Source organism: Cibotium barometz, chromosome 52 (genome assembly GCF_041138505.1).
Source record: "Cibotium barometz isolate CiBa-2024 chromosome 52, ASM4113850v1, whole genome shotgun sequence".
NCBI classification, from domain to species: domain Eukaryota; kingdom Viridiplantae; phylum Streptophyta; class Polypodiopsida; order Cyatheales; family Cibotiaceae; genus Cibotium; species Cibotium barometz.
The window spans coordinates 9,846,783-9,872,908 of record NC_141097.1 but is presented as its reverse complement, the minus strand read 5'-3'; the positions used below and the strand labels follow the sequence as shown (position 1 = coordinate 9,872,908).

General features: G+C 45.6%; 2 protein-coding genes and 1 pseudogene across 3 annotated transcripts in view; 2 read left to right on the top strand and 1 right to left on the bottom strand.

Annotated features, from left to right (window-relative positions):
* The window catches only part of LOC147608773 (uncharacterized), a 40,354-nt gene extending 14,512 nt beyond the window's left edge, over positions 1-25,842 (top strand). Inside the window, exons 4-6 of one of the 2 annotated variants that reach the window (XM_086788150.1) lie at positions 24,654-25,346; positions 25,433-25,542; positions 25,651-25,842. In XM_086788150.1, the coding sequence (XP_086644276.1) occupies positions 24,654-25,346; positions 25,433-25,542; positions 25,651-25,723 (876 nt within the window). In that variant the 3' untranslated portion in view covers positions 25,724-25,842. Of the gene's footprint in view, positions 1-24,653; positions 25,347-25,432 lie in introns of both variants that reach the window. The other variant, XM_086788148.1, reaches the window with a different exon arrangement.
* Positions 5,566-7,636, bottom strand: LOC147608775 (uncharacterized; annotated as a pseudogene).
* LOC147608774 (uncharacterized) lies at positions 8,167-20,800 on the top strand. The gene is made up of 2 exons (XM_086788151.1): positions 8,167-10,234; positions 18,608-20,800. Exons 1-2 carry the CDS (start codon positions 9,884-9,886, stop codon positions 18,713-18,715), a joined length of 459 nt encoding a protein of 152 aa, XP_086644277.1. The 5' UTR covers positions 8,167-9,883; the 3' UTR covers positions 18,716-20,800.
* Positions 25,843-26,126: the final 284 nt, after the last annotated feature.

Sequence of the window (26,126 nt, the reverse complement as noted above, 5' to 3'; positions counted from 1 at the left end):
ATAGTTCTTGTTCGGGCACCTGTAGGGATTCCAAGACATATGGGATGGTTGCCTTTTTTGCATAGGCATCCTCGGTACGAGCCAAGTATGCACGTGCTACATCCCTCGGTTGCATGTGCAACTCTTGAGCAATCATTGCCATTGCATGATCCATATAAGATTCAGCTTTCAAACGGTCACGTACCAATAGATTCTCACGGCAGTAAAGATTTAATTCTTCTTGTTGTGCATGGAGAAGAGCCTGCATACGAGTAAGTTCAACCCTCAAGACTATGGACTCTTCTTCTTGCATCTTCTCTTTGCCACGGCACGGCTGTCCCACATAATCATGTTCCCCATTGTGCACTACATGAGTTTGCTTATCCTGTAAAGCATTGGAGGCATGCATTTCATTGTCCCCGCCTCTTGTGTTAGCATCTCCAACATCTCTTGTGTTAGCATCTCCAACATTCACTGTATGGCTGTCCATAGTATTCTAAGTGTAGAGATAGCTAGTGTTCACGGTAATCGTCTTTCACGATAGAAGTGAAAGAGAACCGTATGCTTTGATACCAATGTAACTTGGTTGAATACAATGCTAATTAATATACTTAAATACACTAAGATTTAATGGACACATGCTCAATATAAGAAGTAATTTGCTGAATTGACAAGAGACACACAATGAGCTGGAACGGCCGACTCCTCCCTCAAATAAAGTATATTGATCTTGGGAGAATCAAGTACATAGTGTCATGGGAATTTTTGACCAGATTTCCATACCAATGCATATGAATATAGTATTGCAAACAAGTGGTTGTCGGTGTAGACTTGCAACTCACACTACCCTCTCAAGTGGCCATGTTTCATATCATCTGCTCTCTATTGTTCCACCAACACATGGTAGCAACAATTTGCAAGAGAGCACGTAGGACAAGAGCACACTACACAGGGTATGTGATCTTGTAATCCGGTTCCTCCCTCCTGTTACTTGCTTCCATATTTAAGCATAAAAGCTTACCAATTGCAAGTAGAGTCGATGACAGCGGAAGTCTTTGCGATGGAAGTGCTTGGAGTGATGAAATCTTCGATTTGTCGCAATTCTTCACGACAAAAGTCTTCAAGAGGATAAAGGGAACCTTGGGAAAGCTTCCCCTATTGTTCAACTTGAGAAAGGAGGGCTGAAATTAGGGTTTTCAGCAAAAAGACCAAAAATCACAGGAAGAAAGAGAGTTGTTTTGTTGAATTTCAGTCATTGGGAGTGTGTAGGAGAGTGATTAGTATCCAGAACCACTCTTGGAAGCTTGGGAAACACCTTAGCAAGCTTGGATATGGAGTTGGGAAGGAGAAGTATAGAAAATACAGCCCAAAAGCCCTCATGAAGGAGGCACCTTCTTCTAGAGAGAGAGGGAAGAGTGAGGTGGTGAGTTGCCCACTCTAGGTGGCAGGCAGGTGCTTTGTGGAGCAAGCTAGAAAGGACACATGGCTGGTTACTCCCTTTGTACAAAGGGGATAAGGTCTGGGCGTTGGGAATTGGGTTTTGTTCACCTCGGGACATCAGTGTGTGTGAACATCAGGTTGGTCATAATTTATAAGTGAGTTTTGGTTGCCCAAAACTTAATGAAGTGTGGACACACTCACTTATAAATTAGTGTTAACTCCTAAGGCTAGGTTTATGACCAATACTTACCACCTGTCACATGCCACATAACCATGTCAACAGACAGTTTCACACGCATAGTTCACGGGCGGACGTCTCCTTACCCGGAACTACACATTGGTCAAGCAAGCATGAAAACAACATGCAATTTCAATTCCAAGCAAGCACATAAAGATGCTATGCAATGTAGCATTGGTATGGACAATCCCCGCTCATGAGACTAAACCAAAATAGACGTGCTCCAAGCAAGTACACGAGGTATCAGATCCAATGAAACACCAATCCACCAGGCATTTCCCGGCATGTACACAGAGGCACAAGTCCCAACGGAAAGCCAAGTCCACAGTATCACATGAGTGGCATCAATCCCCGGCATATACAACTGCCATGGACACCAGTCGAGTGTACATTCATGATGAGAAAGCACGGGTGGACCAATTGGGTTGCCAAATGGTGACAAAGATGATCCTTCCTTGTCTCCACATGGTAGGAGCCATCAAGCGTGCTATGACTAGAGTAGTCCAACTCCATCCTCATCATTTGGCCAGGCCGCCATTGGTTAGGCATGTTGATGACATCCTTGATGTGCAAGAGAGTTGAGACATCTTTTTTGGCGGTTGAACGAGGACTTGTATCACACGCAATTGGTGGTCACCCACTCGGAAACATGCCCGGGGCTTCACCTTAGGGCAAAGTGTTGGGCATGGAGGTAGGCTTTTATGGTGATACCTTTTCAAGCGGATGTTTGTGTGGGAACAGTAAAATTTGAGGTGCTTAAGGAGCTAGTCATGCAGAGATGTGGACAAGGGGGATTGTGGCATGTTAGGCCCTCTTGTGACCAGTGTTAGTATCATTTCCACCTGGTTCTTGTTTCTTTAGGGTACTACTATCCTTTGAAAGGGGGAGTAGACCCATCTGTTTTGGTAGTTGAATGAGGACTTGTATCACACGCAATTAGGGGTTCACCTTAGGGCCAAGTGTTGGGCACGGAGGTAGGCTTTTGCGGTGATACCTTTTTAGGTGGATGTTTGTGTGGGAACAGTAAAAATTTGGGGTGCTTAAAGGAGCTAGTCATGCAGATATGTGGACAAGGGGGATTGTGGCATTCAGGCCCTCTTGTGATCAATGTTAGTATCGTTTCCACCTGGTTCTTGTTTAGGGTACTCTTTATCCTTAGAAAGGGGGAGTAGACCCATCTTTTTTGGCAGTTGAACGAGGACTTCTATCACACGCAATTGGGGGTCACCCATTGGAGGACATGCCCAGGGCCTTCACCTTAGGGCCAAGTGTTGGGCATGGAGATAGGCTTTTGTGGTGATACCTTTTCAGGCGGATGTTTTTGTGGGAACAGTAAAAATTTGGGGTGCTTAGGTCGGCCCTAGATGGCTATACTATGGTGTGACACCTACTATGGCAGATTAAAGATTTTGGTAAGGATTACGGAATTTTTTCGACTCTGCTTCGCAGTCATGCTCTTTTTGTTTAGTAGATAGTTCAGTAACCAGTTCTTAACAGATATAGTAGTACTCTGTAAACCAGCCTCGGTCTTCATACAAAACCAAAGGGCGGTGCAAAAACAAACTTGCACACAAAACACTTCAACACCTTTGAGGACCAAGAAAAGGAAAACAAATAGGGGGAGCTAGAGTGCTCTTGCAAACAGTACACGGACACCCATTGGCCCCAAAAATGCCGTGGCGTAGTATTTCTTTAATTGATTATAAGAGAGCTTTGATTACAATAAGCCTGGAAACTAAGCCGTCACAGTAGAACCTGAAACCGATCCCGTCAAGTGGGAAGACTCCGTTGGACACCCACACGCTTAATAGCACAACTTTAAAACCACAATTTGAAATGGACAACTTAATACAACTTGAAATTGAAATGAAAATGAAATGGAAAGATGGACACCAGCACTGGCCGACCCCCCCCTCAATATATGATATATTTTTTGGGAGTATTTAACAAATACAATGCTCCATGGGTTCCAAGAACCAGATGATGTCCATGTACATATGAAAACAGTACCAAACAAATAGGCTCGAAGTCGAAATTCGATGTAGATGCTCGAAGCAGAACGACCACTAGCGTGGTCCAGTCTCTACGGTCCTGTGCTTTCACTGGACTCCGCGGAGAGCGCCTCACTGGTGTTCCGAGACCACGCACAAACAGGCGCTCTCGTACTAACGCCTGGCTCTCCCGATCTCAGCACCTTTGGACCGAGGTTCTCCAATAGAGCTTGGACTACCCGGCACCGAACAGGTGTTGGCCGTATAGGGAGTCGGGAATCCCTTATCAAATTTAACACAAAATACTTTACTTAAATCTGAAATTCAGTTACTTGTGGATGGCAGATAGAGGACCAAAACCCGTGGTATTTGTGTAGAAGGTGTAGCCACCCAGGAGATGTGAAGTCCTCTTGTAGTCGCCAGTGGAGAAGACGTGCAACCTCTTTCAAAGAAGGAAATAGAGAGGCAGCCTTAGGAGAGGTAACACCTTGCTGAAGAAGCAGCCACCTTGTTGGGATGGCACAGCCCCTTGTAGAGAACTTAGCGCAGCCACCAAGACAAGAACCACCGCAAAGGGCACAACTGTGGGAGAAGAAACACCCACTTGCAAGGGAGGAGATGCCTGGCTGCAGCGTGGAGAGAATGAGTAGCTCGCTGGATATGGAGCGCACAGCCACCTGCCTTACTGGAGATGGTGAGCACAGCCGCCTGCAGGTGGTGATGGTGTGCACAGCCGCCTGCAGGTGGTGATGCGCAGCCTGTATAGATAGGAGGATACACAGCAGCCTGTAGCCTGTGGAGTCGCCAGCAACGATGGAGAAGGAAGCATGCGCAGCCTGTACAACTGTGAGCGCCGCCGTCAGCTTGAGGGAGAGAAGTTGGCGCAACCTGTAAGAGGCGAAAAGATGAACGCCCGTGGTTTCTCTTTTTCGAAAGGTGATGGAAGCCAATCGCCGGGTTGTTCTACGCTGAAGGTGAAAGCCCTTTTTTTATAAAAATTAAGGTGGAGTTAACACTTTGATTTGGCTGGTCCCCCCACGCTTGCATGTGGGTGGCCAGTTCCAAAGGGATGTGGTAGGTGACCATGCCCACTCCCACACTCACTTAAGTGGGGCTCCCCACCTTGGCCCCTAAGTGGGTGCCCACTTTTTAAGTGAGTGTGAACAAGTGACCTTATAAAATAAAAGGTTAGAATATGAAATATTAAAATAACATGTACCATATACTTACCACCTGTTCACATGCACCAAAACTCGTCAGAATACAGAGCAGACTTCACGACTCACTGGCAGGTGTCCCCGCTTAGTAAGTAACACGTCAGTGTCAGCAAAATACTGGTCTCTTCACATGAGACACCGGCCTGGCCTCAAGTGAACGAGACGCAAAAACTGGAGATGGACTAAATGGTCGGCCAATTGGTGACATCCCCCCGGGCTTCTAAAGAGTTGTCCTCAACTGAAAAGCCTCAAGATATGCCTGCAACAATTGTGGGTAATCAACAAAATAATCCTCATTTACCCACTTGGCATCAATAGGCAGATAATTCTTAAACTTCACAAGGTATCTCCCGGAAAGCTTTCCGGCAGGTAGCTTTCGCTCCTTGTGAAAAACAATCTGTTCTGGCTGGAGGATCTCCTCAAGCTCTTCAATCTGTGGCGGATCTTCTGTGACAGGCTCATCAGGATCTGGTCCCACATATTTCCGAAATAGACTCACATGAAAAGCATTGTGAATCTTCTAGTGACTAGGTAAAGCAAGCCTGTAGGACACTTCATTGATCTTGTGAATCACCTTGAAGGGTCCATAATAGCGAGGAGAAAGCTTAGGATATGATCCTTCTCGTCCTGGCCTCTTCCGAAGCCGAGCCTTCTCAAATTTCAGCAAAACCCAATCACCTTCTTTGACTTCCATGTCCCTTCTGTGCTTGTCAGCAGCCATTTTATGCTTATCCTGAGATCTTGCAATGGCTGTCCGCACCTGACCAAAGGCTACATCCAAGTCACGAACATATTCATCAGCTGCAAATATCTCATCCTTAGTACGAAGGATGGGTGGCAATACCACTCTGCCATAAATAATCTCAAACGGAGCCTTTCCCGTGGAAGCATGGATCGTATTGTTGTAGGCAAACTCAGCAAGTGGAAGATACTTCTCCCATGCAGTCTTTTGATATATATGGCCTCCTCCTCTCCATTACGCTCCTTGTGGACACTTTTAAGAGTGTCCACCGTCAAGTTGAATTTGTCAACGTTTATCTACAAGTTTTATAATTAATTAGGGGCTAAATAATAAAACATTGAAAGTTATGTAAGTCTTAACATGTTACATAACAATATACCTGTCTAGCTTGACTCATATTGTGCATTGCACGCACCATGCGCAAGTTATTGCGGCAATAGACCAGCCGCTCTAACTGTCTCGTGTTCAGTCGATTGCGTAACTTCGTGTGTATAAGTGAGTAGAAACTCCAGTTCCTCTCACATGCATCCGAAGAGCAATCCTAATCCACAATAAAAATAAACAATGTTCAGGATTCTAGTATCTACACATAATTTAGTAACTTAGTGCCAAGTGGTTAGTGGTTACCTGCACTAGAATCCTCAAAGCCACTCTTTGTAGGTGAGGTTGTTGGTAGCAAATGACTCCCACCAAAAGAGAGGCTTCACCATAGAATCCCTCCTCTAACATACCACATTGGCGAATGCTGGGCCTCTCTGATCATTATAGTTGATGAGCTCCTGTAAGAACTAAAATTGCCCATTCTCATCATCGGGTAATGCTTTCGGTAAGAAAGCATCCCTAGCTGAAAGCAACTCTTGATCAATGAAAAGTGGGAGTGTTTTGTAGGCAGGATGCAACAAAGCAGCAAGGCCATGGATAGGGCTCTTCATCCACTTCCATCTCTTCTCCACGAGTGCCAAGATAGCATCGCGTCGAGGAGTAGCCTCAAGGGGATCACTGTGAATTTTAAAATAAAGGGGAGAATATCTTATATGAGAAAAACGAAAGAACAAGTATTTAGATTCAACATTCTATTTTAGTTTATTAATTATTCTTGAAAAGTTGAATCTTATTTACCTTGTTAGCATATACTCTAGATCAAGCTCATCGAGAGGACCGTGGTAATCTCGGCAATGGCCTCTGTCATAAAGTGAGTGAGAAGCTCCATAGTAGCCCCCTCCATGTCTGTCATGCGTAAAACCTATACAAGGGAGTAACCGCAATGACTAGGGCGCGGACCTGGCGCCAGAACTCCTCTGTCAAGCATAGCCGTTGAATGGCTTTTGCCTCATCGACACGCAAAGGTATCTCACCTTGCATCTATTCCTGCCACTCCGGTGAAACCATTGTTACTCGGAGCTTAGGTATGACATCATAAAGGCGCTCTAGAAGAAGCCACATGTAGGCAAAGCGCGTTGAGGATGGCTTCTTCATCTCCAAGTCGCTGTGATGGCGGAAGATAGCAAGGGCCTTGACTTTTTGACTGAAAAAAGTGACAATTTGAGTGGCTTGTGTCACCACACTCTTCACCCACTTGCCTATGTCCTCCATAAGCAAGTCAAGGCAATGAGAGGCACAAGGAGTCCATACTATGGACTTAAATTCCTCCTCAAGCAAGGAGCCCATCTTGCGGCAATTGGACGCATTGTCCGTAACCACTTGAACTACATTTTCGGGGCCAACCTACGAGGATGATGAATCATGGATCATGGATGCAATCATGCATGATGCATGAAAAAAGAAAATAAATAAGACTTGAAAGTTGAGTAAAAGGCAAAGGCTAAACTTTCAAGCTTCAAACTCAAAAATTTAATTTGTATCTTACCTCGATTACGGCTTGAGTAAAAGGCAAAGGCTAAACTTTCAAGTTGAGTAAAAGGCAAAAGGCTAAACTTTCAAGCTTCAAACTCAAAAATTTAAATTGTATCTTACCTCGATTACGGCTTGTCGAATGTGGCGCGATAGATGACCTTGCTTGAGGTTTTCTTCCCTGCCTTTCCGGCATCCATAGCCTGCAAGAAGTACATGCCAAGAAGGCAAGATACTAGAATGTTGAGGATGCCTCTCTTCTTTCTATCGGTCCATCCGTCGGAGAGGATGGAACACCCATACTTCACCCATCCTGCTCGGACGGGCTCGAGGGTCTTGTTGTTTCTCTCCTTTTCATCAAGTGCCTTCGTGCGCATGTCGTTGTAGGTGATACCATGCCAAGGGCCATGGCATGGTCCTACTTCGGCAATGGCTCTCACCATCCTTTGCCATTGAGGAGTTTTGAGGACACGAAATGTGAGATTGCACTCAACGATCGTGCGTGCAATCTCCACATTTGCGTCTTGTTGCTTTGCTCGGACCCAAGAGAGAGAGGCCACGTTTGCTCCAATGGAGCCTCCAAGAGTGGCTTGCCTCGTGTGGAACCTCAAACTCACTTGGCCTCTTTGATGAGGGGTTGGAGTTGGTGAACGGAGAGAAGGATGCGGAGAATGATGAAGAGGATGTATCCCTTGCCGACAGGATGACTTTGTCTTAAGCGGCGCCAACGGCGAGGGGGAGGGGGGAGGGGGCTCTTCTGTTAGAAGTCATCTCTTGTCTATACATATACACCAGGGTGGGTGTGCCCGCCCTTATTAGGTGTTTTCTCATTTTTCCCCACTCCATATTTTTTCCCATTTTTTCCATGGCTTGGGTGGTTGCCCTGTGCTGGTAGGATGCTCCAGGTTCAGGCCGACTATCACATGTGTGGATGTGACCTTTGATAGAGGTTGGCCGACTGGCTTATACAAGTCGTGTACCCCACTCATGTTGGCCGACTGGATGACACTAGTCGTGAGGCAGTCGGGTGCCTTCAGCCCTGGCCGACTGGGTATTTGGGGCCATATAAAATGGCTCCATAGCCCCCATGCCATTGTATCATTCATTCGGGATTCCTGTGTATATACAGGTTCATACCCAGCCACTCTCTTGTCTGCGCTTTTTTCTCCTTCTGCTCCCAGTTCAGTTTGTTGCAAGCTGGCGCTTGTCTTCTACGTGGGCCTCTGTTCAGCGTGGAGTCCTGCACGTGTTTGCTCTCGGTTGTGTGTCTCGTATTCCACTGCGCACTCCGACATGGTATTAGAGCACAAGGCTGCTTGAAGATCCTGGAGACATGGAGAGCTTGCGGGACTGTTGAAGACCTTGAAGACCTTGGAAGAGCTTGCGGAAGACTTGGAGATTCTGGACTGTTCGTGATTGGTGCTGATTGAAGGCATCGGTGGACCGTGCGGGACGTGGAGAAGCGAGGAGTAAGCACTTCAAGCCTCATCTTCATTGTGTTTCCCACCCATCCTCCCTTCAGAAGACCAAGTTCACTCCCCCCCCCCCCCCCCTCTCTCGGAGGAGCGGGACTGTTCGTGTTTTTAGTGCTATTTAGGGACCCTTGTGGGCCGTTTGGGACGTGGCGAAGCAGGGAGCAGCAAGTCCAGCTTCGTCTTCAGGTTTTGTTCCCACTCACCCTCCCCATTCACACGACTAAAGTTCACGCATGAGTAGGGTGGAAAGTGGGAGGATGGAATGCCCGGAGACGACGGCACCATCCTACGGATGGGTGGACCCGATTAGTCAGGTAGCGTTCCAACAGATTAAGTGAAAGCCCTACGCTAGATAAATAGGTTCTTGGGCAACTCTATTCTAGAAGACTAGGCCAACGGCTATGCCTTGCATGGATGAGGAAAAAAGCGTTGCCTCTAGAAATCAAGTCTAGTAGTTGCCCAATTTATGATCAATTACCCTATGGGTGATTTGATTTTTAGAAGATCACGCTCCCCCTGCGGGATAGGACTAGGTCTTACCTATGAATCGTATCCTTGAATCTCTACATGGTCAAGGTGTGGCAGATTTGTTCGAGATGGCTGAGAGGCATGTCAAGATCCCGACACTCCCCACGTTCTCGGTGGACCGTCAGTTGGACGGGAACAACTACGGCGTATGGAAGGTTATGATGGAATCTGTTCTGGAGTCTTACGACCTCGCTGATTTCATCGTTGTTGGGGTTTCATGGCCGGAAGTAGAGGAAGGGGAGGTACCGTCGATCCGAAAGGACCGGGAGACACAAGCACAGATGTGGAATCGTGTCAACGCTAGGGTCCGTTCGTTTATCTTCCTCAATTGCACACCGCAGGTAATCAATCATGTAAAGCATATGACGCTGGCCAGAGGTATATGACAGCATTTGGCTTCTCTTTACAACAGGGTATTGCCCATGAAGAGGATTTCCTTGGAAGTACAGATGCGGGTTATGAGCCCTGCAAAGTCGTTGACGATGCGGGAGCATATTAACAAGCTGCAGGCTGTTCAGCAGGAAGTTCTTCAGGCTGGGAAGGAGATATCGTCAGAGGACATGGCCATAACGTTGCTGTCGCATTTGCCCTCTCAGTACTCAGCATTTTACTCGTATTTGATTACCAGTGGTAGGCTCAGCACCATTACGTGGGAGGAGCTTGTGCCCATGGTCTTGGACCAGGAGAAACGATTCACGAACCCTCCTCAGGGTGGAGGTTCGGAGGCCTTAACTGGCCAACGGTTTAAAGGCTGTAACACGGGCAAAGAGAAGGTGAGATTCCCCCGGTCGGGGTTGAGCACAATCTTGGCAAACACTTAAGCTATTAACATAATTAAACAATTTTAAAGGGCGCAACACAATAGAGTAAGAAACTGAATTTTATTTTGCACACTGCACTAGGGCCGGAAAGAGCCGACCCCCCTTGTAATAGATTTTATTATCAAGGAAAAACTGTTACAAGCCTCACGGGCATTCACATGCCAAACTGTTCAAGTGCATCCATGATCATGAAAACAGCATTGCAAACAAATTTGTCGTAGACGATGGAATCCATAGCTTCACTTGAGAGTAGCTTCGTTCCTTGATTCCTTGAAGCTTGTCAAACGCAGCTATGCTCCACTGGCATCCATACACATACACATGTGTGTGCCAGGACCGAGACATAGGAGACCATATTGACAAAGCATTCGAATCTCAAATTGAAAGTTGCTTGCAAAATGCTCTTACCAAGTATTGGACGATCAATGTCGAGCTCCACCTCCGTGCGGACGAACTACAGCTTGAATGTGACCGTTTTCCACTTCCGGCTGAAATTAGGGTTTCTGATTTTTAGGGTTTTAAGCAGGTTATATGAGTCCAAAATTGGGCATTTTGGGCTCTTTAGATGCCTATGAGTAAGGGGCACAGCTTGGTATGGTTTCCTCCAAAATTAGGGTTTCTGAAATTAGGGTTTCTGCAGAATTAGGGTTTCTGAAAATTAGGGTTTCAGCAGAATTTGGGGGCGGTAGAATGGTTAGGAGACTCCATATTCATTTAGAAGAGAGAGATAGAGTGAAAAGGTGAGCAACTGGAGGCTTAACTGTGAAAGGAAGAATCTTCAAGCTTTCCATTGGAGCTGGGAGCAAGAGGGAATGAAAATCAGCACTCTCACCAAGCAAAAAGTTAGAGAGAATAACAAAAATAGGCTCTCTTGAAGGGGGGCGCCTATTTCTAGAGAGAGAGTGTAGAGAGAGGTAATTTTCAAAATGAGTAATAGCATGGTGGCAGGTCCTCATACTGCCACCCAGTCCATAACCATCCCTTTTCCACACAAATTTAGTGGGAAGGGTGCCTGGACACTCGCCTAGCCGACCGGAAGGGAATTCTAGTCTATTCTTACTTATAGTTTGTCCGCCCGAGCTTTAATGAAGTGTGGACGCCCAATCTCACTTATAACTTGGGCGGACACACTTATTAAAGTGTGGACCTGCAAAACAAAGAATACATTGCTTTAACTCATAAAAGAGTAAAGTGGTGTACTTACCACCTGTCTACAGCCCACAAACGAGGTCAGAATACAGATTCACTCGCACGGTTCACAAGAGGGCGTCCCCTACATGTGAACTACACAAACAAATCTTGCATGCAATCAAATAGTTCATGCAAAGACAGGATTTTTAACTTGCAAACATGTTATGCAAGGATGCATTGAACAGTCTCCCTATTCATTTAGCTTGTAGTCCGTGGTACCACACTCTGGATTTGGGCGCAGATACACAATCCCAACCCATATATCCAGCCTACTGGCTCTCGGTGTAGACATAAGTCCCCAACCATAAGATGCCAGTCCATCCTACAGAACTCGTCCATAGGCCTGAAGCGCAGAGAATGCCCAAATAGTGACATCCTCCCCTGCTTCTAAACAGTTGACCGCAACTGAAATGCTTCCAAATATGCTTGAAGGAGCTGCGGATAGTCCTGGAAGTATGTTTCATCCATCCATTTTGCATCCATAGGAGAATAGTTCTTGAATTTCACAAGGTAGCGCCTCTGGAGTTTGCCATCTGCAAACTTTCGCTCCTTATGAAACACAATTTGCTCTGGCTGCAATACCTCTTCCAGCTCTTCCACCTCTGGTGGATCTTCCATAACCGGTTCCAAAGGTTCCGGTCCCACATATTTGCGCAAGAGGCTGACATGGAATGCATTATGAATCTTCCAATGATCCGGTAAAGCAAGTCGAAAAGCCACATCATTGATCTTCTTGATCACCTTGAAGGGTCCATAATACCTGGTAGAGAGTTTTGGGCATGCTCTCTCCTTGCCAGACCTCTTCCTGAGTCTAGCTTTCTCAAATTTTAGCAATACCAAGTCATTCTCTTTAATGTCCAATTGCCTTCTATGCTTGTCGGCAGCTTTCTTATGCTTTGCTTGAGAGCGTGCAATGGCTGTCCGAACTTGTGAAAAGGCAATATCAAGGTCCCTGACAAAGTCATCAGCAGCAAATATCTCATCTTTTGTGCGTAAGATAGGTGGTAATACCACTTTGCCATAAATGATCTCAAATGGGGCCTTGCCTGTAGAAGCATGTACCGTATTATTGTATGCAAATTCTACAAGCGGTAGATACTTTTCCCAAGAAGATTTCTGATCTGTCACATAGCATTTAAGCAAATCCAACACAGCTGAATTTGCAGCTTCACTTTGTCCATCCGTTTGAGGATGATAAGCTGAAGAAAAATTCAGCTTTGTGCCCATGTTATCAAAAAGAGCTCTCCAAAAGAGGCTTGTTGTTCGGGGATCCCTGTCTCCCACAATTGATTTGGGCATACCATGGTGTTTAAATACCTGTGACACAAAAATTTTGACCATATGTTCTGGTTTTATGGTCTTTTTGACAGGTAGAAAATGTGCTTGTTTACTAAACCTGTCCACAATTGTCCATATTGCATCATTGCCATTTGGGGTGCGGGGCAAATCCATAATAAAATCCATTGCAATGCTTTCCCATGGCTGGTCCGGAATAGGCAAAGGCTGAAGCAAACCAGGAGTCTTTTGCCTATCAAATTTTACCTTTTGGCAGGTGACACATGCACGTACATAGGCTTCTATATCTTTCCTCATACCTGGCCAAAAGAAGTATCTCTCAATCATTTGAGTAGTAGGGAGTATCCCTCTATGCCCTGCATAGGGTGGTGCATGACATTCATGCAAAACTTTTTGTCTCATGTTTGAAACCACACATAAGCAGTTATCCTTCATGATATAACCATCTTTGACCACATAAGAAGCATGTGTATGACCAGTAATTAAATCAGCCCATAAATCTGAAAAATCAGCATCCAAATGGTACATTTCTCGCATAGTAGACAAGTCTTGATGAGAAGCAACCGAAATTGCAGCCACATATGGTTTTCTGGACAATGCATCTGCTACCACATTTTTCTTGCCAGGAGTATGCAAAATCTGAAAATGAAACATTGAGAGAAAATTGGCCATTCTCATTTGTTTCTCAGAGAGTTTAGTTTGCGTAAGAAAGTACCGCAAACTTTGGTGATCAGTTTTGACAACAAATTCAGCTCCCAATAAGTAATGTTTCCATACTGTGAGAGCATGAATGACGGCCAATAATTCCTTCTGATAAACATCAAGAGTAAGTTCAGCATTTTGCAATCTCCTGCTTTCAAATGCAATGGCATGTCCTTCTTGATTTAAGACGGCTCCAATGCAATTGCCACAAGCATCACATTCTACCACAAATGGCTTTTGCAAGTCTGGAATGATTAAGACTGGCCCTGTGATAATGGCATTTTTGAGCTTATTGAAAGCATTAATCTCAACCTCTGTCCATTTAAACATAGTACGTTTCTTGGTGAGTTCATGCAATGGCGAAGCAATCATTGCAAAGTGAAAGATAAATCTCCTGTAATATGAACATAGACCAAGAAAGCTTCGGACTTCATGAATAGATTTAAGTTCTGGCCAATCTTTGATGGTTTGGATCTTTGCAGGATCCATTCGTACACCATCCTTTGATACTATGTGTCCCAAGTAGTGAATCTCTGAAAGGAAAAATTCACTCTTTTTGGCGTTGATCATAAGCTTATGCTGCCTTAGTTCTTCAAAGACCACTCTTAAGTGCTTTTTGTGATCCTCCTCATTCTTGGAGAATACAAGAATGTCATCAAAGAACACACCTGTAAAAGTTCTATGATTTCTGAAAATTCGGTCCATCATGCGATTGAAAGTAGCCGGGGCATTTGTAAGACCGAATGGCATAACCAAATACTCATAGAGACCAAAAGAAGTGCGAAATGCTGTCTTATGTACATCCTGTGGCATCACTCGCACTTGATGATAGCCGCTTTTAAGATCAATGCGACTAAAACAAGATGATCCATCCAGCTTGTCCAAGATATCATCAATCCTCGGTATGGGAAACCGATTCTTGATGGTAATCTTATTTAATGCCCTGTAATCCACACACATACGGAATGAACCGTCTTTCTTTTGTACAAGAAGAACGGGTGAACAAAATGGCGAAGAACTAGGCCGCACCAAGCCTTTCTCAAGTAGTTCACCCACTTGTTTCATAATCTCTTCTTGTTGGCAAGCACTAACACGATATGTTGGCCTATTTGGAGGTGAATTCCCTGGAACTAATTCAATGCGGTGATCTTCTGGCCGTGAAGGAGGCATTACATTAGGTAAAGAGTCAGCAAAACAATCCCCGAATTCGCTTAAAAATTTCAGCCTCTCTTTAGTAAGAGTGTCCACATGTACATTACTGTGTTCCACATTATCACGTACAAAAACCAAGTACGAAGAAACACTCTTTTTCATTGCTTTATTGATTTGTATATGAGATACAACGGGGATAGTATCACCCGACACACCTGCATCTAAATGATGCTCTCTACCTTTATACATAAAAGTGATTTTGTTGGTCTTGTAATTCTTGGTAGGCTCAAGGCGTGCATGCCAAGGTTTTCCCAGTAATACATCACATCCACTAAGAGGGGCAACGAGAAAGTTCTCGTGGTCGAGGTATCCTTGGATATGCATTCGCAGCTTTCCAATAAGGGGTGTAACCTTCACATCTTTTTCCAGAAAAGCTGAACATGCATGAATTTCGGGTCCCATGTCACCTACTTCAATCCCCAAGGCAGTAGCCATATCAGTGGAGATGAAGTTGTCAGTGGAGCAGTCATCAAACATGAATAAAGCTGGCTGGTCTTTTAGTTGTCCCCATGCTTTGCATACCATTCTATGCATGTTTGCATGTCCCGTATTGCCCTGTACATCATATACCATATTGACATGCACTTTAGGCTCTTCTGGCTTCTTATTCTTGTTAGGGCATTGTGGAGAGATGTGATCTTTACTACCACATTTAAAGCATTTGCCTTCACGAATGTATTGTACCCTTTGTTGAGGAGTCAAGCCATAAACACCCTTTTTCTGCCACGGTTTCTTTTCTTTTGCATTTTCAGCTCTTTGAGGGGGCTTTACATCCTTCAAATCTGAATTTTCAGCTTTGTGCATGGCTTTGAAATCTCTTCTAAAGGGCTGTCCACCCTTTTGTACATTAAAACCAGCTTTCTCCTTACCCTTGCCCAAGCTTTGGTCAATTCTAGATTGCACCCATTTGACATTAAGCTCTTCGGAAGCCAAGACCGAGTTTATGAGTTGACGAAGAGTTTGGTTTGGATAGATTTGTAGTCCTCTTTGGAAGATGGGTTGCAATCCTGACTCAAATTTCCTCTTCTTTTCTTCTTCAGTAACGGTCATGAAGGGTAACACTTCCATTAATACCTCCCAAAATTTGGAGACGTAAGAGGTAATGGACTGCCCTTCTTTTTGCTCCAACCTGTCCCACTTCCTGCATATATCTTGAGTAAAATTTGGAGGCAAAAATTGATCATAAAACTTTTGTTTGAATTCAGCCCATGTAGAAATGGTGTTGCCGGAAAGCTTCTCGGCCAACCACCAATGAGCAGCAGTGCCTTTCATGTACATGCCCACATGTCTGAGTTTTGATGATTCTGAAAATTCTCCCTCATGAAAAGCAATTTCAAATTGGGAGATAAAAGATAGAGCTTTGGTAGAATCATATTCTCCATGAAAATACTCAAACTTAACTGTTTTGTCACTTGCAGTAAACTCTTTAGTCTTCTTCTTCTTATGTTGATGCGTTTCCTCTTCATCTCTCTCGATTGGTTGCTTATTTGCTTCATTAGTAGGAACATATCGCTCAATTCCATCATGAGGAGGGGCTGATTTATGAGTCGGTTCCTTGAGAAGACTTTCATGAGCTTTAATAGATGACCTGTGGGGAGGAGAAACATGTGCGGTAGAGGCATGATGAGAGGTAGCAGACGCCTCTTCTCTTTCCGGTCGCACAATAGATTTAAGCTTTGATGTTTCAGCTGCATGTTGATTCATAAGAGGAGGCTTTTTAAACCTAAGCCCTCCTTCCTTTCGAGTAACTACATCACCTTGTCCCATGAGGTAAGAGACAGCCATATCTCTTGGTTGAACCCCCAATTCCATGGCAACATTTTCCAATGCATCATTCACAAAAGGAGAATGCTTTGACACACGAGATACATGCCTTGACTGTGAGTCTTCATGCATATCCTTGAGTTGTTTTTGCATCATACATAATTGCCTTTTGAGGTCTGCAATTTCAGCCTGCATAGCATCATGTGCATCACTCTGTATAGCCTTCTCCTTACCTCGGGATGGCTGTCCCATATATACATGAGTTGCATTTCCTTCCCTTCTAACATAAGATGGCTGTCCGGCATGTGCAATACCATCATGTGACCCAAGAAAAACATTTTCAGCAGTGTATTGTTCATGCATTTGAGTATCATCATGCACATTGTCTCCTCTTGGCTTCACATATGTACTCTTCCTTGGATTTACATCCCGTGAAGTACCTGTTTGGCTCGCCATAATGCTTAAGAATGCTAACAGCTAGTGTAAGCTAGATTAGGACCGTCTTCCACACAGAAAGGAGGAAGATCCTAGGCTCTGATACCAATGAGATTCCCCCGGTCGGGGTTGAGCACAATCTTGGCAAACACTTAAGCTATTAACATAATTAAACAATTTTAAAGGGCGCAACACAATAGAGTAAGAAACTGAATTTTATTTTGCACACTGCACTAGGGCCGGAAAGGGCCGACCCCCCTTGTAATAGATTTTATTATCAAGGAAAAACTGTTACAAGCCTCACGGGCATTCACATGCCAAACTGTTCAAGTGCATCCATGATCATGAAAACAGCATTGCAAACAAATTTGTCGTAGACGATGGAATCCATAGCTTCACTTGAGAGTAGCTTCGTTCCTTGATTCCTTGAAGCTTGTCAAACGCAGCTATGCTCCACTGGCATCCATACACATACACATGTGTGTGCCAGGACCGAGACATAGGAGACCATATTGACAAAGCATTCGAATCTCAAATTGAAAGTTGCTTGCAAAATGCTCTTACCAAGTATTGGACGATCAATGTCGAGCTCCACCTCCGTGCGGACGAACTACAGCTTGAATGTGACCGTTTTCCACTTCCGGCTGAAATTAGGGTTTCTGATTTTTAGGGTTTTAAGCAGGTTATATGAGTCCAAAATTGGGCATTTTGGGCTCTTTAGATGCCTATGAGTAAGGGGCACAGCTTGGTATGGTTTCCTCCAAAATTAGGGTTTCTGAAATTAGGGTTTCTGCAGAATTAGGGTTTCTGAAAATTAGGGTTTCAGCAGAATTTGGGGGCGGTAGAATGGTTAGGAGACTCCATATTCATTTAGAAGAGAGAGATAGAGTGAAAAGGTGAGCAACTGGAGGCTTAACTGTGAAAGGAAGAATCTTCAAGCTTTCCATTGGAGCTGGGAGCAAGAGGGAATGAAAATCAGCACTCTCACCAAGCAAAAAGTTAGAGAGAATAACAAAAATAGGCTCTCTTGAAGGGGGGCGCCTATTTCTAGAGAGAGAGTGTAGAGAGAGGTAATTTTCAAAATGAGTAATAGCATGGTGGCAGGTCCTCATACTGCCACCCAGTCCATAACCATCCCTTTTCCACACAAATTTAGTGGGAAGGGTGCCTGGACACTCGCCTAGCCGACCGGAAGGGAATTCTAGTCTATTCTTACTTATAGTTTGTCCGCCCGAGCTTTAATGAAGTGTGGACGCCCAATCTCACTTATAACTTGGGCGGACACACTTATTAAAGTGTGGACCTGCAAAACAAAGAATACATTGCTTTAACTCATAAAAGAGTAAAGTGGTGTACTTACCACCTGTCTACAGCCCACAAACGAGGTCAGAATACAGATTCACTCGCACGGTTCACAAGAGGGCGTCCCCTACATGTGAACTACACAAACAAATCTTGCATGCAATCAAATAGTTCATGCAAAGACAGGATTTTTAACTTGCAAACATGTTATGCAAGGATGCATTGAACAGTCTCCCTATTCATTTAGCTTGTAGTCCGTGGTACCACACTCTGGATTTGGGCGCAGATACACAATCCCAACCCATATATCCAGCCTACTGGCTCTCGGTGTAGACATAAGTCCCCAACCATAAGATGCCAGTCCATCCTACAGAACTCGTCCATAGGCCTGAAGCGCAGAGAATGCCCAAATAGTGACAGAAGGCTTCATCGGAGAAGTCTCCTGAGAAGAAGTCCGTCGTTGACCGCGAGAAACTAAAGGCAGAGAGGACCTGTAATGATTGTGGCGAGAAAGGCCACTATTGGAGGTAGTGTTCCAAGCGGAAGACTGAGAAGGGTGAAGATTCCTCAGCAGCAATCATGAAGACTCCGGCTTTTGTGCACCTGGAGGTGATAGACACCGATGTTTCATTTTCTTCAGGCAAGGAGGAGGTTGGAGGATTCTCTGCAACAACGGATACTCGGGAGTGGATTCTAGACAGTGGTGCTTCCAGGCATATTACTCCTTCCTGTTCAGATTTACAGGCATATTACTCCTTCCTGTTCAGATTTACAGGATCTCTGCAGGTATTCTGGTCACATTCTTACTGGGGATACATCCACTATCCCAGTTCACAGTGAAGGTAGGTTGGAGATAGTTCTCGATGGCAAGAGGGGGTAAACAGTCCTCCCAGGTGTTGTATGTTCCGTCACTTGGTTTTCATCTGTTGCCAGTGCATCAGGTTTGCAAGATTGGCGTACGGGTGGAGTTTGATGAGCATTTTGTTGCTCTCCGGGACAAAGCAACAGGCCAGGTGGTTTGGGAAGACGGAGTGGAGAATGGAGTTTACAAGCTTTCCGTACTCTCTCTCCCAGGTCCTTAGTTTTGTGATGAGTGGCAGTCTAGTAATGGCCACTTAAGTGTGGATACGCTGCAAGTGCAGGCTTTCCAAGACCAGATGGTGGATAGCTTGCCAGTTGATGGCAGCAGTTGGCAGGAACTTTTCAGTACTGAAGTTGGTGGTTCTTGTGTTCGTCAGTTAGAGGAAACTAAACAGGTAACTTATGCTCTGATGTCTCGCAATATTCGGGACAAAGAAACTCTTGTAGATGAGGATGTTCTTTCCACAGGGTACCTCTCGGAAAGCCAGGCAGGTGGCAGTTGATTACTTATAGAAGGAGGTGCATACTCTAGGCTGTGTGGTTCCGGATTCAGAGGGGGTGGTTGATAGGTTTTAGAAGGCCTTGCGTGGTCTTGAGCAAGTTTCCAAGGCTTGGCTTTGCACCGTAACAGGTGTTGATCCTTGTGAGCAATTTGATGCCTCTTTTGACTCGGAAGCAGAATGGTTCATTGATTTAGTTGATGGACACCAGATTGGACGTGAGCTCTCGGATGAGGCAGTTGAGCTCATGGTTGCAGATGACTCTTTGGGAGGCAGGATTGCATATCCTGTGGTTTCTGCGGCATGCGAAGGATCATGGACTCCTTTACACAGGAGGGGGATTGATGGATGGAGTCTGACTTCATGGTTGGAGTGACTCAGATTGGGGAGGAGATCCAGACACGAGGAGATCTACTTCAGGCCCAGGAGCAGTTTTATGGAGCAGTAAGATTGGGGAGGAGATCCAGACACGAGGAGATCTACTTCAGGCCCAGGAGCAGTTTTATGGAGCAGTAAGAGGTAGTCATCTTTTGCCTTGTCGTTGACAGAGGCAGAGTACCGTGTGATGCTGCTTGTGAGGTGGTGAGGTTGCAGAGGTTGCATTGCAGGATTGGGCTTCCACTGGAGGAACCCATGGTCATCCAGAGGCACTTTGTTTGTGAACAGATCGTTGCTGATGATATCTTGCTAGAGTTCTGTTGGACGAAGAACAGTACGGTGGACCTCTTCACGAAGTCGCTATCTCAGGATTTGCTCAGGTGGCACCCCAGCTCCCTGTGGTTGGTTTCACAGCCAGGAGCTGAGAGGGGGTGTTAGAAGTCATCTCTTGTCTATACATATACACCAGGGCCTCTGTTGTGGGTGTGCCCGCCCTTATTAGGTGTTTTCTCATTTTTCCCCACTCCATATTTTTTCCCATTTTTTCCATGGCTTGGGTGGCTGCCCTATGCTGGCAGGATGCTCCAGGTTCAGGCCGACTATCACACATGTGGATGTGACCTTTGATAGAGGTTGGCCGACTGGCTTATACAAGTCGTGTACCCCACTCATGTTGGCCGGCTGGATGACACTAATCATGAGGCAGTCAGGTGCCTTCAGCCTTGGCCGACTTGGGGCCATATAAAATGGCCCCATAGCCCCCATGTCATTGTATCATTCATATACAAGTCCTTGGCTTTACACTGACACTTAGTCATGATTTTGGCTTTTATATATAGTCTCTATATGTGTCTTCCTGCGTATATACAGAGTTCATACCCAGCCACTCTCTTGTCTGCTTTTTTTCCTCCTCCTGCTCCCAGTTCAGTTTGTTGCAGGCTTGCGCTTGTCTTCTATGTGGGCCTCTGGTTAGTGTGGAGTCCTGCACGTGTTTGCTCTCAGTTGTGTGTCTCATATTCCGCTGCGCACTTCGACATCTTCCACTATCACTTGCTTTGCCAAGCAAGGAGTACTTCTTGACAATGCTATTGGAAATGTCTTGAGGGATCATCTTGCAAGGTGCAATTTGCCCCCCCATCTTGGAGAGATGTGCAAGAAGCCTAGTGGCACTACTAGTGTAGGCCTTGCCAGTCCACTTCCATGCCCCTGACTTCCCCTCGTTCTTCTCATGGGTAAGGGCATGCAAAGTAAAGGCTTCATGCTTTTCTCTCATGGTGAAAGAGGAGAGAAGGGTCCCGGGAAAAGGAAAGGGAGAGGTAGGGAGAGGCTTGAGGAAGAGGAAGAGGAAGAGGAAGAGGGAGAGAGAGGGAGAGGCTTGAGGAAGACGCAAGACTCAAGAGGGAGAGCCTAGAGGCTTGAAAGTTGAGGAAGAGGGAGAGGCTTGAGCCTTGAGGGGGAGGCTTGAGCCTTGGCCCTTGAGGAAGAGGGAGAGAGCCTAGACGGGACTCAAGGGAGAGGATAGATCATAGACTTAGAACTTGTGAGGATGGGGTTGGGGAGGGCCTATTATATAGAATCTAGATAATAGGGAGAGCCTAGAGCTAAGAGACTCAAGCCTCAAGCAAAGGCAAGTTGGCAACCAAAGGGCCAAGTTGCCAACTTGCGAAGCCTCAAGCCTCAAGGGCCAAGGCAAGCAAGCAAGAGCCCCAAAAAACGCCGATAAAACGGCTAGAAAACGGCGGAAAAAACGGGCAAAAATGGTGAAAAAAAAACGATAACCTCTAAACCGAACTGAACGAACCAGATCAAACTGAATTGAACCGAACTGTTCGAATCGAATTTATGTGGTGGTTCGTGAACCGGAGGCAACTATGCAACACAGCATACCATACAGTCGACACACTTGTACCAACCCTACCTACCTTACAAGGGTACTATCCATCTCTGTCATGGATTCCCTGTCCCCCTGTCCAATCAGTAGCAAGGTGTACCAAACATGTGTCCATTCTTGTACCTTCTGCCTGCATGTGACCTATCTCCTAGAGAACCATAAACATGTTTCCTCGAAAAACTTACGACCTGTTTCCCGCGAAACCCTTAGGCCTGTTTCCCTTTGAAACCTTTGTCCTGTTTCCATACAGAACCATTCACAGCACCATTCAACAACAGTGCCAACAACGACATACATCTAGTTACCTGTTCCCTCATGAAACATCTGGAAACATAGAGATGCCCATGACTGTAGGTCCCTCTATTCCTTTCCAGCAGGAAGAAAACAATCTGCTCCATGAGCATGCAGCCGTGCGAGCTTGCATCACTCCCATGCCAAGGAACACATTCAAGTGACCTGTACTTGCAGCCAACCAAAACATCCCATAAACAATCTCAAAACAGTCCTGGCTGTGCGCCTCCTTCAGCCCGCTCCTTCCAAGAGAGAGACCTGCTCAGCCTGCGCCTCTTTCCTGCAATGGTCTGCAGTCCTGGCCGCCTTCTATGGGAGAGAAAAAGGGAGATAAAACAGTCCTGCGCCTCCTGTGTTCAGCCCAGCACCTCCCCTCCTGAGACGGCCTGCAGTCCTGGCCGCCTTCTATGGGAGAGAGAGAGGGAGATAATAAAAAAAAGGTCCTGCGCCTACAGTCCAGCCCTTGCCTGCTGCTTTCCAGCTGGACACAACGCTCCCTGCTCCCCCCCGTTTTTTTGCAGCCAGCCGCCTGTAAACTCCCCGACCAGCCTTCCAAAGGCGTGTGGAGGCCCCCAGCGTATAGTCGACTCTGGCCAGAGAAAGAAAGCCCCATGTGCTGTTCAGAAGGAGGTGTGTCTTTTCAGCCGCCAGCCCCTCCATAGGCATGTGTGCCGCCTCAGCATGCAGTCCAGTCCTCTGTGTGCGAAGCGAAAGAGGGAGAGAGAGAGAGAACATGTGCTGTCGCTTCAGCCCGCCAGCCCTCCTTCAAAAAAAGCACACGCGTGCCCTGCCCACCAGGAAAAGCCACCTCCATGCTGCAGCCCAACTTCCTCATAAAAAGGGTCTCCCCCAAAAATAGCGTAACCCCTCCAAGGGCCACCAAAGGTTTTAAAACCTTTTAAATTAAAATCTCTTTGTCCCCTTCACACTGGGGTTGTCCACACATGGGTTTCCTTTTTAATTCCAAACTAATGCCATTCACACTATCCACCATGTCCCCGTGCACACCTGCATACTGTCCAGAGAAAAACACAGGTTCGTGACAACTCTGTTAAAGTTTGAAAACTTTATTTGGTTCAGCAATATGCAATGGAGAAGCTTGAGAGAATCGAGTCCTTGGTGCCTATTTTTGTTTCCTCTCTTCCTCATCTCTGTTTATTCTTTGTTTTGTGCTTCAAATTAGTTTAAAGAGCCCACTTGTCCATAATTCATCCTTACATCCTCTGGATTATCCTGATATCCTTTGGATAATGGTTGTAGTTTCATTAATTGTGATGCTGTAATTTTGGGAGATGTTTCGAGACAAATCCCACTGTGGGTTGGTCTCAATGAGTAGGTGGTCTTGTGGGCTGTTGTCCCGGGTCCCGGGAAGGAAGAAGCCATGTTAGTAGCTCCTCGCTCTATGAGTAATCCAGCTCATGGGAAAGGCTTTACTGAAATGAACAAAGCAGCGATATGATTTCTGCCCTTGAGTAGGATCTAGATCCTTCTGTGGTCCCAAGTTGGCACCCACCCAGAGGCAGCTTGGTCTTACTGCCTGAAGGAGTTACAACTACTCGGGGCCTCCGCTCCCTGACTCACAGCCCTTAACCTCTGGCTACACTTCTGCCCTCTGCCCCCTGTATTTGGCTAGAAATATGGTCCAGTGTGGAGTGGTCTTTTTGCCTGACCGACTATTTGCTCTTGTCCCAATCATTCAAATATGGCTTTTAGTGGAGCTCTATAGATCTTGACTCAACTGTGTTAGTGGGGTATTATGTGGGTTCAATGGGTTTCCTTCTCCCAAGGATAATCATGTCATGGTTGGAGAAACAGAAAGTAATAGGAGGTGGGATATTGAAGAGATAACTAGGGGCTGGTTTGTATATGGAAGAGTGCCTCAATGTGGCTTCCAGATGATTTGAGTCTTCAAAGAAGCATGCTGATTTTTGTTCTAGAAACTGAAACATGCTCATGCTCAATATGCATGCACCATTGCCTTTCCGTGATGATATGCGCTGAAATTTCCTCATGTATTAGGCATCCTCATCTTGAAGAAACATTTTAACCTTCTATACAGGTGTCTTGGCCACTAAAGTTCCTTAATCCCCTCCTTTCCGTAATGATGATGGTCAAGACACATGGCTCCATGTGTGTCATGGGCAACAAAAAAATTATTCCAGTGGGGACCAGTGTGTGTCATCGGCAGCCATAGTACTAACAAAAAGGCCTGACCAAGTTAATTCTGGGTTTCGACCAAAGAGGAGTGTTGGAGCAGTGTCCTCACCCCTTATGTGTGCCATGAGTGCTTGGAAAGACACGTACAAAAGGGATAATAATCACGTATGCAAAGATGAAAGTACTCTACCCAAGTATGAATTGAAAGTAAGCTTGCTCCCTCCATCCAGCAGGCATCTATTTTCTGAGGCATGAAGGGAGAGGAGCTGGATGGCTAGGCAGGGCTTTGCCTACGTGGCCCAGTCATCTGAAAGAACCCAACGAGAGAGAGAGAGAGAGAGAGAGAGAGAGAGAGAGAGAGAGAGTAAATTGCAGCTTTGTTGTTATGCAGTTTGATTTGCGAGATGGAAGCAACAAGACAACTTTTCAGTGCTACACATTGGCAGGCTCTTCAAAGATCAGAAGGCAGCCAGTTCGTCTCAAAGCCATAGTGATAAACTCGAGAAATGCCAATTACTTTGCTGTCGGTGGCTCAGACAAGTATGCAAGGGTCTACGATATCAGAAAAGTTCATTGGGGTGAGCAAAATGGTAATGATACTCCGGTTGATACCTTTTTTCCGGCACACCTGAAAGGCAAAGGTCCCATGCATGTGACTGCGCTTGATTATTCGCATCAGGAAGAGCTGCTCGTCTCCTATAATAACGAACAAATATATCTCTTTGAAAAGCACATGGAGTTGGGGTCAACTCGCAAATCAGCAGAGGATGAAAGGGAGGGTATACCAGCAAATGAGCTGCAAGTTTATAAAGGGCATCGGAATACACGTACTGTGAAGGGTGTAAGCTTTCTTGGTCCCAACTCGGAATATGTTGTGAGTGGATCTGACTGTGGAAATATCTTCATTTGGAAGAAGAAGGGGGCAGAGCTGGTCGCTCTTTTCAAAGGTGATGCCCAAGTGGTAAATTGTCTAGAACCACATCCACACGCCACAGTCCTTGCGACAAGTGGAATTGAGAATACTGCAAAGGTTTGGGCTCCCATTGCTGAGGATTATGTGCCCCTTCCAGAGGATGCTGACAAGGTAATTTTTAAAAAAATAAAAATAAACGTGTAGGGGGCGAGATCGATTTGCGAAGCTTCAGTTTGTAACACAGTGGGTTGATGCAGATCATGAAGTCGAACCAATGGGGTAGAGAAGAAGGCTCTCCATATCTATCAGATATTATGCATGTCTTGCGACTTCAAAGACGGCATGTGCAGCCTGCGCTGGCTAGATGGTATTCACGCAGAGAGAGTGAAAGGAATGTGCATTCTGGTGAAGAAGCTAACGACGCTAGTGACAACGATGAGAGTGTAGTTGATGACTACTTGATGGTTCTTTACAGGGGTGCTGATGAAGGGTCAGATGAAGACGAAGAAGATGAGCAAATCAATTCAAGGGAGTGTATTATAACCTGATCTTATCTTTTTACATAGAAAACCCCTGTTGTCCAGGCTAATCACTACGAAGTGGAGGTTTTCCTCCTGTATATATTGTGTTCTTATCACTAGTGCTATTAAGAGGAATGGCTTGCACACCCTGCTTCTACTCCCTCAACTATCCACCTTGATACTAACAAATCACTAGCCCTCCTACTTAGCACGGAACTCTCACTTCCTTGACCAACCCCTTGTTGTGGCAGGTCTCGATTTCGATTCTCAAAACTCTGAGCTATGCTGCCCAGATCAGGGTGAAGGATAGAAATGAGGGGTTGACAAATATGGTTGATAGGTGGGGAGGTCATCATTTGTCTCAGTAAGCCAACCATCACATGGCCAAGAGACAATTCATGTGAGGTGGATACCCCAAACTAACTCTTCT